A 16,622-nucleotide genomic window follows, 5' to 3' on the forward strand; every position below is an offset into this window, starting at 1 on the left:
ATGACAGCGGTTTAAGGTTAAAGTTGATTAGCAACACTATCTACACTGCTGGAACCCCACACGCCAACCTGCAACTCCAGGGCTGAGGGGCAACACGAGTGGGAGCGGCGGCCGCCGAGGCGGCACAGGGTCTAACGAGGGCTGGCTCACGCTGGGGGAACGCAGGCAGAAAACCAACGGCGGCTGCGAGGGAAGAGCCGTTGCTTTTCTCTCTCCCGAAAAAAGGGGAAAGGAAAAGAAAGAAACCACGCCAAATCCCAGGAAGGGGAAAGAGGAGCTCCCCTCCGCCTCGCAGGCGAGCAGCCCGGGGAGCTGCGCTGCGGCGGAGCGGCTGCCCCAGGCCTCCTCTCGGCCCACGGCCCCGCTCTCCCTCCCGAAGAAAACCCGCACGCCTCTTCCTCACCCTCTCCCCACGCGGCGCAGCAGCCCCGAGCTCCTCCCTCAGGAAGCGAGCTCCGCGTCCCGCCGCGGGCCGGGCGCAGGCCGCGCAGCGCCCGAGGAGGGGGACGGCGACGGCGGCGGCCGCGGCGCGCCCAGGCCCAGGAGAGGGAGAGGCAGCGGCAGCGGGCGGTACCGCCTGCCACCTTTCCGCTCCCCCAGCCGCGGGGCCGGCTCTCCCGCCCCTGGGACAGCCACGTACCTCCTTGACGGAGAGGAACTCCAGCAGCGGGAAGACCAAATGCCGGTCCAAGAAGTGCGCGATCTTGGTGGTCAGGTCGTACTCCGCCATCTTGGCGACGGAAAAGAAAAGAGAGGGGCGGGGCCCAGCGGCGCGTGGAGAAGGGGCAGGCGGCGGGCGGCCGCCGCTCTTATGGGCTGTGCGCCTGCGCGGCGCATGCGCGGCCCCGCCAGCCCCGGCCAGAGCGGGGGAGGGGGAGGTGGCGGCGGCGGCGGGCGCCTGCGCGGTGGGTTGTGGGTCGCTGCGTGAGGCGGTGGGAGCCGGGGCCGCCTGGCAGGGGGACGCGAGCGGGGCTTCGGCAAGGGGCTTAAGGCTTTTGCCGTGTCGGTGCGGAGGGAGTGGCTGGGCTGAATCCTGGACTGGTTTCCGTTTTTTTGCTTGAGGCGGCTCTAGGGCCCGGCCGGTCGCGCCGGCTGGTGGGATCGCGGCCCTGTGGGGGTGAGGCGGGGCCCCGCCTGCCCCCCCCCAGCCCTGCCCGCACCTCGGGCTGGGTGAAGGCGCTAGTATAGCGCGCTAGTAAGTGCTCAGAGAGAGTTTGTGTCTTGTGGTGGGGCCAACTTAATAGAACTTGGTTTCTGAAGTGGAGAATTTCTCCTGAAAGGAGCGTAGAGTAGCTTTGAGGTCTGAGTCCAGCCCCACCGCTTTGTGCTCGGTGTGAGATCTTGACTTAATCTGGTAAGGAGGACCTGCTGGAGGGCCTAAAACTGTCTTTGGCACCGATGGAAGTAGTTATTAAGTGTTGGTCTGTGTTGGCCCTGGTTCTGAGCTCTTGGTGGTGAGGGCATGACAGAAGAGATGCAATCAGGAGGCTGGGGAGCTAGTGGGACAATGGCTTACACGGCGAAATCCAAGCAAGTGTGGAAGTGTATTGTTGAGTTTAGCAAAACAAGCAGGAGAATCACTGATGTTGATGATAACTTGGATAGTTCTTGTAGCCAGAGTAGAGAAAATAGCAAGTTCACCATGATGTGGACTCACCAGAACATTGAAAGATACAAAAGGTATTTTTTGGTTTCATAGTTTGCGAGTTTTCTGCTGATTTTTGTCAGGGCATACAGTTGATTCGAGTGCGTCAAGCCTCATCTCTTCACATAAAGTGTGACGTAAGCCTTTGTCACAACGAAAATTCTCTCTTCCCTGAGCAGAGGCATAAATCATTTGCTTAGTGAATCATGTAACTACAGACTATGTCAATGGCTGTATAGTAAGTTAATATAGTTGTAGTACAGATTAGTTTTAGAGTTGCTTGGTTTGTTTTAAGTGTAAACGTGAAATGAGAAATAAGGAGTTAGTACATTTACTAAGCCATTCTTCAGGTTGCTGTTGATGTTCTCCCTGCCCTAACAGAAAGATGTAAAGGCTACAGAATTAAGGATGTGACAGGCTGGCTTTTAGAGGTAAGTCTTCAGAACAGCTCAATGATTACAATGGTTGAAGGTGTCCTGTAAGGAAAAAAAAGTATTTATGCAGGATGAATTAAGTCAGTTCTTCACGTGACCCTGAGTTATTAACACTTTTATATAAATCTGTGGGGTGTGTAGTTTTGTATATAGTAACGCTCTTCACAGAACATCAGCTGTGGAAAATAATCTCTTTTTATGTGCAATTCAGCCTTGTATTTTTCATAGTAATTGCAGATGTAATTTGCTTTAAATGGTACCTATACGGTACCTAGATATCGCTGATGTTACACATCATCTCCAGTGGTGAAGGCTATCCCCCTATAACACTTCTCCCATAGTGACTAGGTGGCTTTCACAAAGGTCTGTTCAAAGTGGCTGTTGGTTGTTCCTTGTTACGGCAGTTAGCTTACAGAGCTGCCAGAGGAAAGCTGGCTGCGCAGTTGCCAGTGGAAGGCCCTCAGCAGTACAAAAGGCTAAAGGATCCAAGGTACTGTGCAGAGCTCAATTCTGTTTGATGAGTGACTATCTGCAAGAAACAAGTACAGTAATGAGTAAAAAGGTGTAAAGAACTAGGTGGGGAGAGCCTTTTAGCAGGACCCTTACAACAATACTGTGCTGAGAGGAGCTGTCAGGACAACTGTTTGTTGGAAATTCCCAAAGTGGAATATATTCTGCACTGAGGACTACTGTTCTGAGAAAAGAAGAGAGTGTCTAACTGCTTTAGCCATATCATTTAGTGAAATAGCTACAGCCTTCTGGTGAAAATTCTTCTAAAATACATTTAAGCTTTCATGGCAAAACAGTCTTAGCCAATCTTAAGTCAGTAACTGGAAATTTGTTTTGAACTCTTGCACATGCAAAACACCTGACTGAGGAATTATACAAGGCATAGTAACCTCTAGGCCAAATTTCATTTTTGACATAGACCAGACTTGAAGCTGAAGTGCTTGAACCTAGTGGAGCGCTTCCCTTCTGGAAATTCAGTCCACTATACTAAAGATTCTTAAGTACCAGAGTACTTAAGATTGCTAGTTTGGTTCATGAAATAAAAGCCTTTTGGCTAGAATTATCTAGAAAAATATCTTAAGAAAATCAACAGGAATGTGTCTTGCTCGGGCTGGGGCTTTTGATTTCATAGCTCTTACATAGTGAGGAAATGTCTGAAGGATTCCATTTACATAATTGGTTGTCATTTATCTTGTTGTTAACACAACAGTGGAATCCAACATTCTTTGAATTATTAGAATTAAATAATCACTAGGAAATCATAGTAAAATATTTTTCTGTCTCACATTATCAAAGGGAAATTGAACCTATTAACTTCTTCCACATTCTCTGACACAGAAGATATGATTCAAATCTTACATAACATGTTTATTTTTTTCATTTTGCTATTTGTAATTCAGAAATGATATTTCTGTCTTTTTTCTTTTAGCTTTGTTTATATCTGAAAAAAAGATTTTAATTCCTGCATTCCATAAATATTTTTACACTTGTTAAAACAAAAATATTCCTCAAATCAAGAATGTGGCATCTAGAAGAATTCACTGCTGTCAACTACTTCTGGATAGCAGTCATATGTACACTAAGCATATCTTATAATTCAGCTGAATCATCATAAAATAGAGGATGACCATGTTGATGTGCTATTTAAAATATTTGGGGAAAAAAAAAAAGGAAAGACAAGAGTCCAAGATGGAAGTACCACATTAAAACTTCATAATTATTTGATACACTTTTTCTGGTGCAAGGATATTAGTAAAGAACTTGTCTAATGGAATGATAATTAAATTAGTGGGGTTACTCTGCATTTGTACTAGTGGAACTTGCATAAATAAGCAGGTTTTCCTCACTTGAAAGAATAACTATGTTAAAAATCTGAGAGCAGCAATGCTTATGTGATTGTATTTTACCAATGAATGGTGTTATGCTCTATCCTCAACTTGCAGTGTGACATTTTCGGTATTTTTGGAAATACTTCTCTTATAAAAACCCCGAACAATGTATGGAACTCTATTGTCTTGCAAGGTTCACTGACAATTTGAATCAAGTGAACATTTTAATGGAAGTCAGTCCGTCAGTTCTAATACATTCTCTATCAAGCTTTCAACCAAACTTAGGTTTTTGTAAAACAGGTAAATAGAATTTTTTTTTCTCTTCTCCACAAAGGTGATGAAGAACAGAGGAAGCAAAGAGATAATTATTTCATAAGGAAAGGGTATTTATGTGTACATTCCACTTGTGGGGAAAAATATTCCCTTTCTCATAGCTTAGAAATATAGGATACCTGTCAAAATAAAGGCTTAAGAGTTGAATCTCTTCTACATGTGGATGTCTCTGCTGACTGACATCCTCTTAAAGGATACATCATGTATCATACTGGCACATGATAGGGTTAAAATTATAATTGCAAGGAAAACCATATGACTTGTGGCTTTGAGCGTGTTCTTAGTCTATTGCTTTGCTTTATTTAGAGAATGCAGTATATGAAAGGAATGGAGGGGGGAACCTTTTACACAGAAATAGTCTTTATCTTTCCTCCCTGTGGTACAATTTTGATTTTGTTTGTCAAGGTAACAAGAAAAGGTAGGAGAAAGTATAATTTGATTTGAAAATAACAAATGCATCTTCACTGTTACCAGCTTGTCCAATTCTATACTTTCAAGAGAGCTTTGAAAGGCCTGTTAGAAGGCAGAACTAGATCTGGGAATTACAGAAGACTTCAGTGAGCTTAGTTGGATTGCTTAGGAATAAATGAATTTGGCTCTGTAAGTATGACATAGTGTACTTCAACTATACAGAACAAGGCAAAGGAAATTTTAAGTAAAGCTTTTATCCCAGAGTATTGGAATGAGTGAGGAAGGGCATAATTTAATCTCACATCTTTATTATTGGTGATGATGGATGAGTATGAAAGAAACCAGCTTTGCTTTCCAATCCCAAGTTGTTTGCAGGAGTGAAATTTGGAGAAAAAACCATTGGAGTTCAAGTATACTTGAACTGGAGATCAGAGAAACAAATAAAGCTTTTCAAAATAAGCATGTTCTAAAGTTATTTTTCAGAATAGCATTATACATTAAGCAGTACAATAAATCATGTGTTAAGTAACTTGAAATTGTTGCTCCTTTGATTTATTTAAAAAAAAAAAAAAAGAAGAAAAGGGAAATAAAAGGGAGGAGAAAAAAAGGAAATTTTCCCAGTAGGAAATATTTTTAAATGTTCTATTCCCAGGAAGTATTTGGGGAAACATAATAGGTTACTATGAAAAATTTTCAATATAATCAATGTACAACAACTTGTAGTGAATATTATTTTATAAGTTTACATGTGGAAAGAACTGTACATGCTGATGAACAGCAAGCAGCTCTTATTGTATATTCTTTCTCTGTCTTTGACCATTGGATTAGTTTAGGTTCAGTTTATGAAAAATTAAACATCTGTGAAATTATTGTACATGAAAACCTGAGTTGAAGGTGATACATATATTTATATCACCAGGCTTTTTGAAATAATCATTTGAAAACCATCTGAATTTGATATGAACCTGGTTGTAGCCATGAGTTTCATGACCTCTGTTCCTTTTATATGGTCTTTTTTTCATCTGAGATATAGTTTCTGACTGTGGTTTTAAAAATTTGCTCCCCTCTTCATTGTTCAGGAAACAGCGCTTGAAACTCTTAGCTTATGATGTTTACATCCAAGTTTTTGTATTTTAAAATGTTTTAAAAATCTTTTTAGTACATAGAAAATGGTGAGGATGTTTGTTTCACAAGGACTTTAGTGTAAGGGTTGCAAACTGTAAGCATTATATAGCAAGTGAGTGCATTTCTTGAAATGAGCTTTTTCCAAGTAAAGGAGGGTAAAATAATTTTTTGTCACATTCACGTATGTTAGGTAGTACCTGCAGAAGTTTACCAGCTTGTGATGAATTCATTTTTGTTGTATCGTCTTTTATCATATTTTAAATGTTTTATAATTGCTTTATTTAGTTCTGCATTAGTTTCTTTGTTTAGGTACTGCAATATTTAAGTCCAACTTTGAAACTGGTAATGTTCCTTTCAGTAATTACAGCACATTATGGATACCATATTGCTCTAATAAGGGCTGCAGATGTGTAACATCCACAACTCTAAATTTGACTCCTAAACACAGGATTTTAAAGTACCTGAGCAAAAGTAGTACCCAAATTTAAACACTGTACATGCCCTGCTTGCACTCTAGGAACCAGGCAGCTCTGATCCAGAGGTCTACAGCTGTTAAAATAAACACTGCACAACCTTTTTAAAAGCCTTACTAACTGGAGCACAAATAGATAGATCAATCCCACAATAAAATAATGCTCAAGTAAGCTGCCCCAAGAGTTTAAGGGGAAAAACAGGGGAAAAGAGGTGTATAGTCCTAGATAAATATTCCAGCTTTTTGTTAGGTTCAGAATCCATAGCTTTGTAATTGGGTGGTGGGCCTGGCCATGAACATAAACATATCAGAAAACAGTTCAGAATCAGAACCAAGCAGAAGGGAGCTGTATCTCTCCCACTTCTCATTATTTTCCCACCTACAATTTTTTTTTCGTAAACCAGCCAACCATGCACCCTGGCCTGGGTTGCCAAATAGCTCATTTAACCTCCCAGAAGGAGGAGGGTTATTATTTTCTTGGAGCAAGACAAAATTTAAAGGGAAGAGAGACCTAGGGTTGTTGTCTGGGCAAGTGGACAAGGCAGGTGTGGCAAATGAATTGAGAATGTTCCTCTATCCAAACTGTACATGTTTCTGTGAGCAAATGGTCTGGATACTGGTTTCAGGTATCTTAGGAAGAGCTTACAATTAAAATCAGGGGCACTCTTTAAACACATGGCTGCCTGGCAGCTGCATATTTACCTGCATTGACTGAAGAAATAATTTGTCATTTCTCAGGATCGTTCGTTAATCACTCTGCTGTCAGCCTGCCCTGTTAATTGGGGTCTAGGCTTGCCCCAGTAACATGGAGGATGGGGTGTCAGAGATTGCAGCCCCATACCCATACTCCTGCCTCATTCTGTTGCAGGACAGGACTGGGACTTGCAAGCCTAGTCCTGCCTGCTTGCAGTAGCTTCCCAGAAGTGAGTAGCTTGGGAAAGGGTGGTCGTGAATACTTGCGAGTAGTGCTAGATGCCTTTCTTGTGGGAGCCCTGTGGGGTATATAGTGTGTATTTAAGGAGACATCCTATGAGCGTGCTGTATAAATACAGGCAGGATATTTCACTTTTGGATCCCTTTATTGTACCTATCTTCAGGAGATCATGATAATGGTCACAGTTACTGTGGCAAATCCTACGAGAAAGCGGTGTTTAAAGTAGTCTAATACGTCCATGGCCTTGTGCATCAGTGTCAAACAGATGGCATTTGCTCAGAAAGGATGGCACTCTGCTACAGGCTGCAGGATACTAGGTTGTAATGTTCATGGGCAAGGCAGATTGGATCCATAGTGGATCTGGCTACTTGGCTTTATTCAAGAACCAACAAGATTAGAGCTTTTACCCTACTAGATTATCTTGCACGCACTTCCTCCCCCCCAGCATTATGTTCAGTAGGTCTTTGCTTCCCTTTCCAGCAGGGAGGTCACTGCTGGTCCAGGAACACTGGACACAAAGTCCTGTTGGATTGTGGTGTGACAGTGCTCACAGTTACTGGCCTCGGGTGTTACAGACCAAGGTCTCTGAGCACCCCCTGGCAGTCATTTCCACATGTACCCCCTGATCTCCAGGATCTTTCATCCAGCTGGGATTTTCACTGTCTTCTTTCCAGGCCCCTTTCTTTTCTCCAAAGCCATGTCTGTTTTTCAGGGAACCCTTCTTTGAGGCCCCTAGCCTCCTATTTTCTCAAGTAGTCTATGTGTAGAAACACAATGCATGATCAGCTTCCTAATTGGGAGTTCTGTCTCTGTATTAATTGGAGGAGTTGGGATGTGCCACTCTTCAGTCACGGTTTTATCAAAATTTATAGCCAGACTGTACTGGTTGCCGGTAGGAAGCACCAGTCTTCCTGAGAGTTCAAAAGTTCAGTTTCAGACATTCACACAGGTATAGACACAGTTATCACCTGCCTGCTGGTGTTTAAACTTTTTTTTTCCCCTATAACAATAATGGACCAAAGATGCCTGAAAATACAAAAAGAAACCATTGCTGTTCTCAGGCTTTGTCCATGGGAAGTGGACTGAGTCACCGTGCTAACTGCAAGAAAAACATTCCGGTCTTACAGTGTTCCCTGTACTCATCTCAAATTAACTTCTCCAGGAGGGATAGCATTTTAGGCGCATTTGTTGAGGAGGAAAATTGAAGCAGGGAGATGATAAAGACTTACTCAGAGCTAGCACAATAGATTGGTGGCAAGACCAGGGAAAGAGGAAAAGATCTGACCTCACTCTGGTCTCTTGCAGTACTTAATTGTTGTAGGGGCCTCCAGTCGGTAATGAGTCTAAGACAGTGGAAAGCAGAATTTCTCACGGGGGCGGGGGTTGTGGTGAAGATGTTCATTTCTCTTCTTTTGTTTGAGAGCTGTCTTTGAAGGCATTGTTCTTCCACAGCTGCAGTAGCCTACATTCATTGTGATAATTGTGGGACAATATGTAGAATGGATGATTGATACATGAGATAAAGTTGTGTAAGAATATTACTAGAAGATCATATGGAGATAATAAATTATGCAAAGGCAGCTCAAAGAAATAAGCTAAGGACAATTTTTGTGGGGTACAATGTGGGAGATAGTACAGCAGATCCAAATAGGGATAAAAATGGGTAAGAGAAACAGCAGCTAAAACATTTGCTGGAGTAAGTCACATAAAAGGACATGAGTTGAAGTATTACAGATAGGTAAGGCAGAAAAAATACAGTAAGTAGCTCATGGGCAGAAAAGGAAACATATCTATGCTCATGAAGAGCTGTGTACTCCCTGTGCACCCCATCATCTTTTTCACATATTAGAAGGAGGTCTAAGAGCACTTTTTTCTTTCGGTAGTAAATCCAGGTGTACAGGCAGGGTTGGGTTATTTGGGAGGCTGGGACTGAGAGACACCACAGAACTTGCAGATCAGTCAGACACATCCAAAGAAGCAGGAAGATGCAACAGTAGAGAGATTGCTGTCTTACAAAATGCGAGATGAATTCAGTGGATTTGAAGCAGAGCACATGTGGATAGGAGGTACTCTCCTACACTCCTGAGGGGTGTAGGATATAGACAGCAGTAAGCAGGCAGTTTGATTTGGGTTTGATTATATTTTTTTTGGAGACACCCTTTATAGATTTGTTACCAGCTCTGTGCTAAGGTTTTTGAGAGGCAGGTATTCTCACGTTTTCCAACTCTTCTATTCTTGCTATTAATCAATTGTACTGTATGGCCTGGACAGTTTGAACGCTCAGCAAATTTAGTTTTAAGAACATCTTGAAAGATTTTATAACAAGAAAGTTAAAGAAGTGACTAAAAAAAGGGAAGATGCTGCCTGCAGTGAGGAGAAATTGTTTTTACTACAGGAGTGTGTGAAGTGAAGATACTAACTTGTTATTAACATCCATCTACTGAGTCCACCACTTAAGGTTTTTAGCAGATACTGTAATAAACCTGGCTGCTTTAGGAACAAGCAGTGGAAGGAGGAATGGTATAGGCACTCCTGTCAAATGATCAAATTCACCCTGTGGTCGTGGTCTTCTCTCCCCTTTGACAATAAAGGGAGATCAGCTACTGACTAAGATGCTGTGATTGCCTCTACTGGTACAAACTGGCTCAGAATCCTCATTCTAAATGCAGCCTCAGCCAGGAAGGTGAAGGGAAGGCTGACTGTCCTTTCTCACTGTTGTATGCATAATACAATATTGATCTGCACCATTTGTATTACTGTTTTCAGTCAACAGAATATGATGTCTTAGATCTCAATAATTATTCCCTCCTTGCCTAACAAGACTGGTATTTCTAAATGTCCAGTATCATATTCTTGTAGACTAGTCTCCTGTGACATGATATAATCTTAGGGAGTTTCATCTAAATCTGTTGAAGGCAGTGGGAAGGATTGGTTAATTTCAGTGGATTTTAGAGGGTCAAAAACAGATACAGGATTTGAACTAGAGCATTAGCATGATAGATAATATTATTGCCTGCAGCAGCACAGCATTTTCCCCACTATACTAAATCACCTTAAGATATATAAGAGGTCCGGTTTTCTTTTCCCCTCCCAAAATACTGAAAACATTTCAGTTGCCTGTGGTAATCTTTTACAATATTGTTATTTCAGAAATACAAGTATCACGAGCTACCTACAGGCACAGAGCAGAGTGTTATGAAACTGCGATACATTTTAAGCTGTTGAAGCAACATTTGTTCATGATGTTATGTGTTAAGTTTCATCCCACAGGGAAGGGGGGGGGGGCTTGTTTGGTTTTCTTGGTTAGTTATTTTTTTCAAGCTGAGTTCTTAGGCCCTGAAAAATGGAAGTGCTGATATAATCTGAAATAGTATTTCCTGAAAGGCCATGTTAGGGCAATATTCTAGGAGCCTAATAAGTCCCATTGTGAGAGTCATTTGTCATTTTATCCCTACACGCAAATTTGTAAGGGTTAGTGAAGGCTATTTGTCAAAGTTAAATGCTGCTTAAAATTTTGTTTCCAAAATACTAGTAGTTTGTAAATATTACTAGTTGTCCTTTTCAGATTATTTTGGTAAAAATAGTTTTGATATGACAGATGGGGAACAAAGTGTCTAAAGTGAAATTGTTTATACACTTGCTTAATTATGAAGAACTAATCTTCTGTATAAATAGGTTCAAGCTGAGCCTGCACAGTTTTAGTCAGAAAATTAGGATGGTCTGTGTGTAAAAACTCCCTGTGCCAATAGCCAATACTTGGGAAAATGCAGGTATTTTAAGTAGGATTGGTTTAAAAGGGGAAACTAGTGTATTGGTAGCTAAAAGTGTATGAATTGTGTATCCTGCTGTTTGTTCTTCTCTAAATGTGAATGATTTCTTGCAATTCCAAAATGTCTTTGTCAGTGTATATTTCAAAGTGTTACACTTGTAGATGGTAATTAAGCTTCCAGTCTAGTGAATTCCCCCTACTTAACTCTGATATGGTTTAATAAAGTTTCCATATAAAGTATTTGCAATACTAGGAAAAAGGCTAATTCAAGAACTCTGCCTTTACAGTAGCAAAATTATTTGTGGTTATTGCTTTTTAACACGTTCTTTAAAGCATGATTGTATGAAAATGCTTACAACTTGAAATCATATTCCACTTAACTGTGGCATTAGCATTTTACAGAGAGTTGGGTAGGAACATTTCTTCTTTTAAATTAGAGGAATTTAGGGTTTTCTTTGTGTTTTTCATCAAGTTACTAGTTATTTTCTGACAATGCAAAAACAGAGTTTAGATAGCTGAATTCACAGTAAACTTCTTGTAGGCTTATAGGGTCTAATTTAAAGTAGCCCTTAGGTAAGGGATAGTCCTTCCATGTAGCTTGATAGCCAATCACCCTGATTCATAAAGCGAATACTGAAACAAAAAAAGGGAGTGCTTGTTTTCCTGAACTTTTTAATGAGCAAACTCTTCCCCAAAGATGGATCAAATCCTCTTTTTTAATTTATTCAGCATAAATGAATTAAATTGAAACCTGATTAGCTCACAGTTGGGAGAATCTCTCTGCAATGACTTGGAACACTTGCTAGGGATTAACCGCAAATCCCAGGCCATGTATTCTTCTGTACTGCCTTTTCTAGTGGCATCATTTGTTCATGTTAAGAGAGTTTAGAGCCCTTCTTTTGGAGGTTGCTGAAAGACTTTCGTGCCTTTCACCTGTGTTTTAAAATGCTTATATGTTAATATTAGACTCAACAGTTCTCCAGTAAGAATTTTTAAGAATCAGTTAGTAAATCAATATTTATGAAGTTGAGTGTCTGAGTTAAACAAAAGTATTATTATTTTACTCTAAGAAGTAGAGGTAGCAATTCCATTAGCTTGATGTCAAAACTATGCCTGCGTCTTTTCTGCTAAAGACAAAAGCCCTTGTGAAAGTGCTTGCTCATTATTGAGAAATAAAAGGATAATACTATGTAGTTAAGTATGTAAAGTTTTATTCTTACATCAACAATATGTTCATGATAAGCATAGCATTAGTCTGTTGACATACTGAATTTTTTAGAATAATCATTATACATCAAATCTTTTTAGAAGTTTTACAAAGAAGTCTCATTTTTAAGTCCAGATCATAGCCAAAAGGTGGCAGTATTCTATTCAATATTCATTTGCAAAACAGTATAAAAATGCATGTATTTGTTGACACTTTGCTTCTAGTATCAGATCAAAATGGATGATTGTATCCTGAAAATAATGTCAGTTTATGGAAAGGTCTTATTTAGAATGAAATTAGAAATTATGTTTCTTGCTTATACCTGAAAGCTTGCAAAAAATAATCTATTACATAAATTTTAAATATTAGGTGTGTGTAGTGTTTCACATGATATCTACATTGTCACTAAAAGTTAACTTTGGGGTCTGGGTGTTTTTATGTAGTGCTTAAGAGCATCAGAACTTTTCTTCTAAGTGTTGGCAGAGTTAACTCATTTTACCTTCAAAAAGAGAGAAATTAATCTCCACATGCTTTTAATATGAGCCAAACCTGCTGCATTAAAAGCAATTTGTTTTGTACACCCTGGAGATGTTGTAATATTTTTCATAAAGTGAGTATGGGCTTTTTTGTGCTGAGACAACAATAAGTTGAAGAATTGTTGAAATATTGCTTTTCCTGCCTGCCAAGTTGTTTAACTATACATCAATGGTTTGTCTCGGAATACTTTGAGATAAAAGTTTAAATAGTAGTGGGAGAGAATGCTTGCAAGTGCAATTATGTTCAAGCAGATGTTTCCATGTAAATTTTGATCCATAGTTATGTCAGATATAAATATGGAATTACTGTAGTTACAGAGTAAGTTTAAGTCCAATGCAGTAAATACATATTTTATGTTAATATGAAATATTTTTAAAAATCACTTCTTACAGTCTTTTAGAAATAGTTAATAATCAAAGATCTGTTCCCCAAATACTGGCCAGTCTATTTTCCTGTGAATATATTTCGTCCTTCTAAGTGTTGAAAAGTTTTGATAAACATTATATGTGGGATAGAAGAAAACTTGATTCAGAGGGCAGAACCTGGCAAATCCAATTGAAATGCTACTGCTTTTTAATATGCTTCCATATTCACCTCCAGTAGAGTATAATTCACACCTATCTATCTTTTGTAATGTTAAGCAAAACAGGGTGCAGTTCCCAAGGGAACTGGAATGAATAGGCCTTGAGATTCATCACTGACTTCTCTCTTGCCACTTTATTTTCTGGAATAGCCCACTCACTATATCTCTAAGGGCTGTTCCTTCAAAAAAGGCAAGAGACACATTTTTGTTCCAGGAACAATTTTGGTGTTCTTACATTGACAAGAAAGTGATGTGAAATTTAGTTCTTTATTTAACCAAATGAGGCAGAGCATTATATCACTAGCACAAATTCAGGAAACATCTTGAAGGTAATCAGGGTGAAGATACCAGGCAGATATAGTTGGATGCCACAGATGTAACTAAGAGACTGTTCAGAAGACCAAAATGGGTGATCTTAGTTTTTCACCAATATCTGATGTTTTAACAAAAGAAAAGTCCTAAGGAAGTACAAGTGTGTAAATGCTGACTTTGCTAATAAGCTGTTTCCTGCTGGGCTCCAATGTTTGTGATCCATCTGCTTCTAGAGTCTATTCCCAAAGAGTATTTTAGAAAAGCTTACTTATACAGAAAGGCCTAGAAATTTCCTGAAATTATTCTGGGAACAAATCCAGAGGATAGTGAAGACTCTGGGACATATTAATGTATATAGATATCGAAAAGGACCATTGCTTGGCGCAATGTGTTCCCAAGATATTTAATATATCTCTGCAGGAGGGGGGAAGTCTTCTCAGTGTATGCATCACATTTTAAGGAAATTTGGTCAGGAAGCACGGCACGACTACAGCAATAATATATTTACGTTACATTTCAAATACTGTGAGCACATCTAAATCTTAAAGCAATGGCATACACTTTAAATAATGTGTAATTGTCATAGCTGTCATCATGTAGGTTAAAGATATTTCATGCATGTGCAGTTACATAAGAGACAGCAAATGATGCTCACAGTTTTCTTCCTCTAATTAAACTAGGGTGTTTTTATGCATTCAGGTATTACCCTTAACAGTAAACTTCTTTGTGATCTCATGTAAGTAGAGCTTTAAGTTGAAGTTTTGTCTGCTGAGAGAAGGATGAGCTCCCTGAACAAAACAGAACAAGTCAGGGAAGGGTTTGGCAGGTTTTCGCTTTCATGCATGGGAGGAGGTTTGCATTTGCTGGATGCATGCATGCTCTATACCCTGTATTTGCTGCTGTGGATGGCCTGTGCCTATGCACTTGTTTCTAGGGGCTGCTATCTCTGCTCTTTAGAGAGGCAGGGGTTTCCTCTTGAACTTCTGCCTGTGCCAACACCCTCTGTTTTGTCTTGATGCCAAATGCAGCAGTAGGCAGAATGGGGGAGGCTGTGCACATGTATGGCCATTCCTGAAGTGCATGTGCTGCATCGTGTATTGCTCATTGGGTGAGACTACACTCCTGAGGCTCTAGTGAGTTATCCCTAGGTCTTGCTGATACTTCAATAAAAATATAACTGGCTTGCAGATTTTGTCCTCTGTGTTCCTCCAAGAAAGGCTTGCGATGTGCAATAAATCAGCAGTTATTACTTACATGCTATGGTGTTGGTTTTGACCTGTCCATATTGTGGAAATTAATGGGACATTTGGTCTCTCCCACTTGATATGAATTCTGGGGAGTTTTTTTGGTGGTCTTTCTGTAGTAGACCTTTTAGTAGCTAGCTTCCCAGCAATGTTTCCAAGTTTCAGTTTTCATTGAGCATACTTGTTTTACTTTAAAAAAAGATAATAAACATTTAACTGATAGGAAAAACTTACCAAAACTAGTTTGTTACATTTGTATGCTTCTACTCAGGATTGCTTTTAGGGAAGGAATAAAGGCAGAGCAAAAGGTGGGCTCTAGGAAATTTTGTGTCTCTTAGGAGTTTTGGTATTATTTAACCTGGGCATAAAATGCAAATCAGTCTACAAGGGAAATATAATTCATATAAAACTGTGCCCAGCTCTCTTTGAAGTCATAGGGAGACTTTCAGGGACTGAAATGAAGTTGGGTAGGCCAGAATCTCCTTTGAAGATACTGTTAATGATGACATTGCTAAAGGACGTAAAGACAGTGGGACTGATACTGGGCTGTTTGTGTGCTCTGAAGTTGCTGTGAAATAATAGAAACTGCAGGTTTTTCCTAACATTTATTTGTGGCACTCGTGGTTACTGTGCACATATCTTACATGGCACACAAACAAGAGCGCAGCATTGGTTTTACAAGAAACTGCTGTTTCTATTGCAGATTATTGGGAGATAATATTCTAGATTCTGTAGCACTGGTATCTTCTGCTCCCACTTTTTGACATTCCTAAGCTCACACATTTTGAAGAATTAAATTTGGTGAATGTCATAATGTACTTAATATGTATGTTTCTTTAGAGGCCTTGGGGCTTTGTTTTAAGGGCTGCTTATCATTATGTGGTATGCATTATTACAGTCCTTTAACTTTCCATTTTTCTACCTAAAATTTAGAACATTTTCAGGACAATTTTCTATTTTAGGAGAAATTCCTAATTTACAAATTTCAGTAACACTATACAAGGGATAAAGAGATTGTGCTATTCACCCCATTCTTCCTTTAGGTATGGATAGGAAGGACTTGAAGGAGGATTTTCAGACATGTAAGGTTATTCCTTGCTGGAGCTTTGAACTGACATTCTGTTGAGGAGGCCTTTGCAGTGGGCTTCACTGGCTTTAGAGGATTTGAAACAGTGGAAATTGTGAGGTAGTGCGATAGGTGGATTGTTAAAACATACAGGCACCTCCTTTTGCCTCCTGTGACTGTGATCTGGTAAAACCTTAGTTTCACTGCTGAGATGAATAGTTATTCTTGCATTCAACAGCCATTAGTAATGGCTAATGTGTAGTAATTTCTGAGATCAGGTGCGAGTCAGTTTTTAACCCAGTTCACTGAGGAAGTAAGGCTTCTGCAATCATGCCACAGTTACCTCTGTTAGTCCCTTTCTAACAGTTGTTTAACCTGCAGGCCAATTCAGTCAAGTTTAAAAGTAGGGTAGAGATCCCAGAAGGGAAAATCTTCTGTATAGTTCCAGGGACTGAAGACAGCCCCTGAATGTATTTGTTCATCTGCCAGAAGATGAGAGACTTGATTTTCAGCTGGATTTACTGGCAGCCAAGTAGATCCACATTTACATGTTAGCCAGCCTGTCAGGTATGTGTCTAGCTGCAAGATGTAGAGGATTATGTCTGTTTTCCAACAGAAAACAAATACAGGTAGATCAGCAGAAATTGAAGATATGGTTGCAAAACATGAGTGTGTGTGTTGAGGGGTGGGAGGGGGCTCTTGGTGTTCAGCC

At 40.1% G+C, this 16,622-nt stretch overlaps 1 protein-coding gene across 4 annotated transcripts in view; it reads right to left on the minus strand.

Annotated features, from left to right (window-relative positions):
- The window catches only part of EIF3E (eukaryotic translation initiation factor 3 subunit E), a 43,503-nt gene extending 42,723 nt beyond the window's left edge, over positions 1-780 (minus strand). For all 4 annotated transcript variants that reach the window (XR_007509769.1, XR_007509766.1, XR_007509765.1 and 1 more), the window contains exon 1: positions 641-780. Coding sequence is in view for 1 of the 4 variants with exons in the window: in XM_049830305.1 (XP_049686262.1) it covers positions 641-730 (90 nt within the window). In the remaining 3 variants the exon portion in view is untranslated. The remainder of the gene's footprint in view (positions 1-640) is intronic.
- Positions 781-16,622: the final 15,842 nt, after the last annotated feature.

The sequence above is a fragment of the Accipiter gentilis genome, chromosome 2, assembly GCF_929443795.1.
Source record: "Accipiter gentilis chromosome 2, bAccGen1.1, whole genome shotgun sequence".
Taxonomy (NCBI): Eukaryota; Metazoa; Chordata; class Aves; order Accipitriformes; family Accipitridae; genus Astur; species Astur gentilis.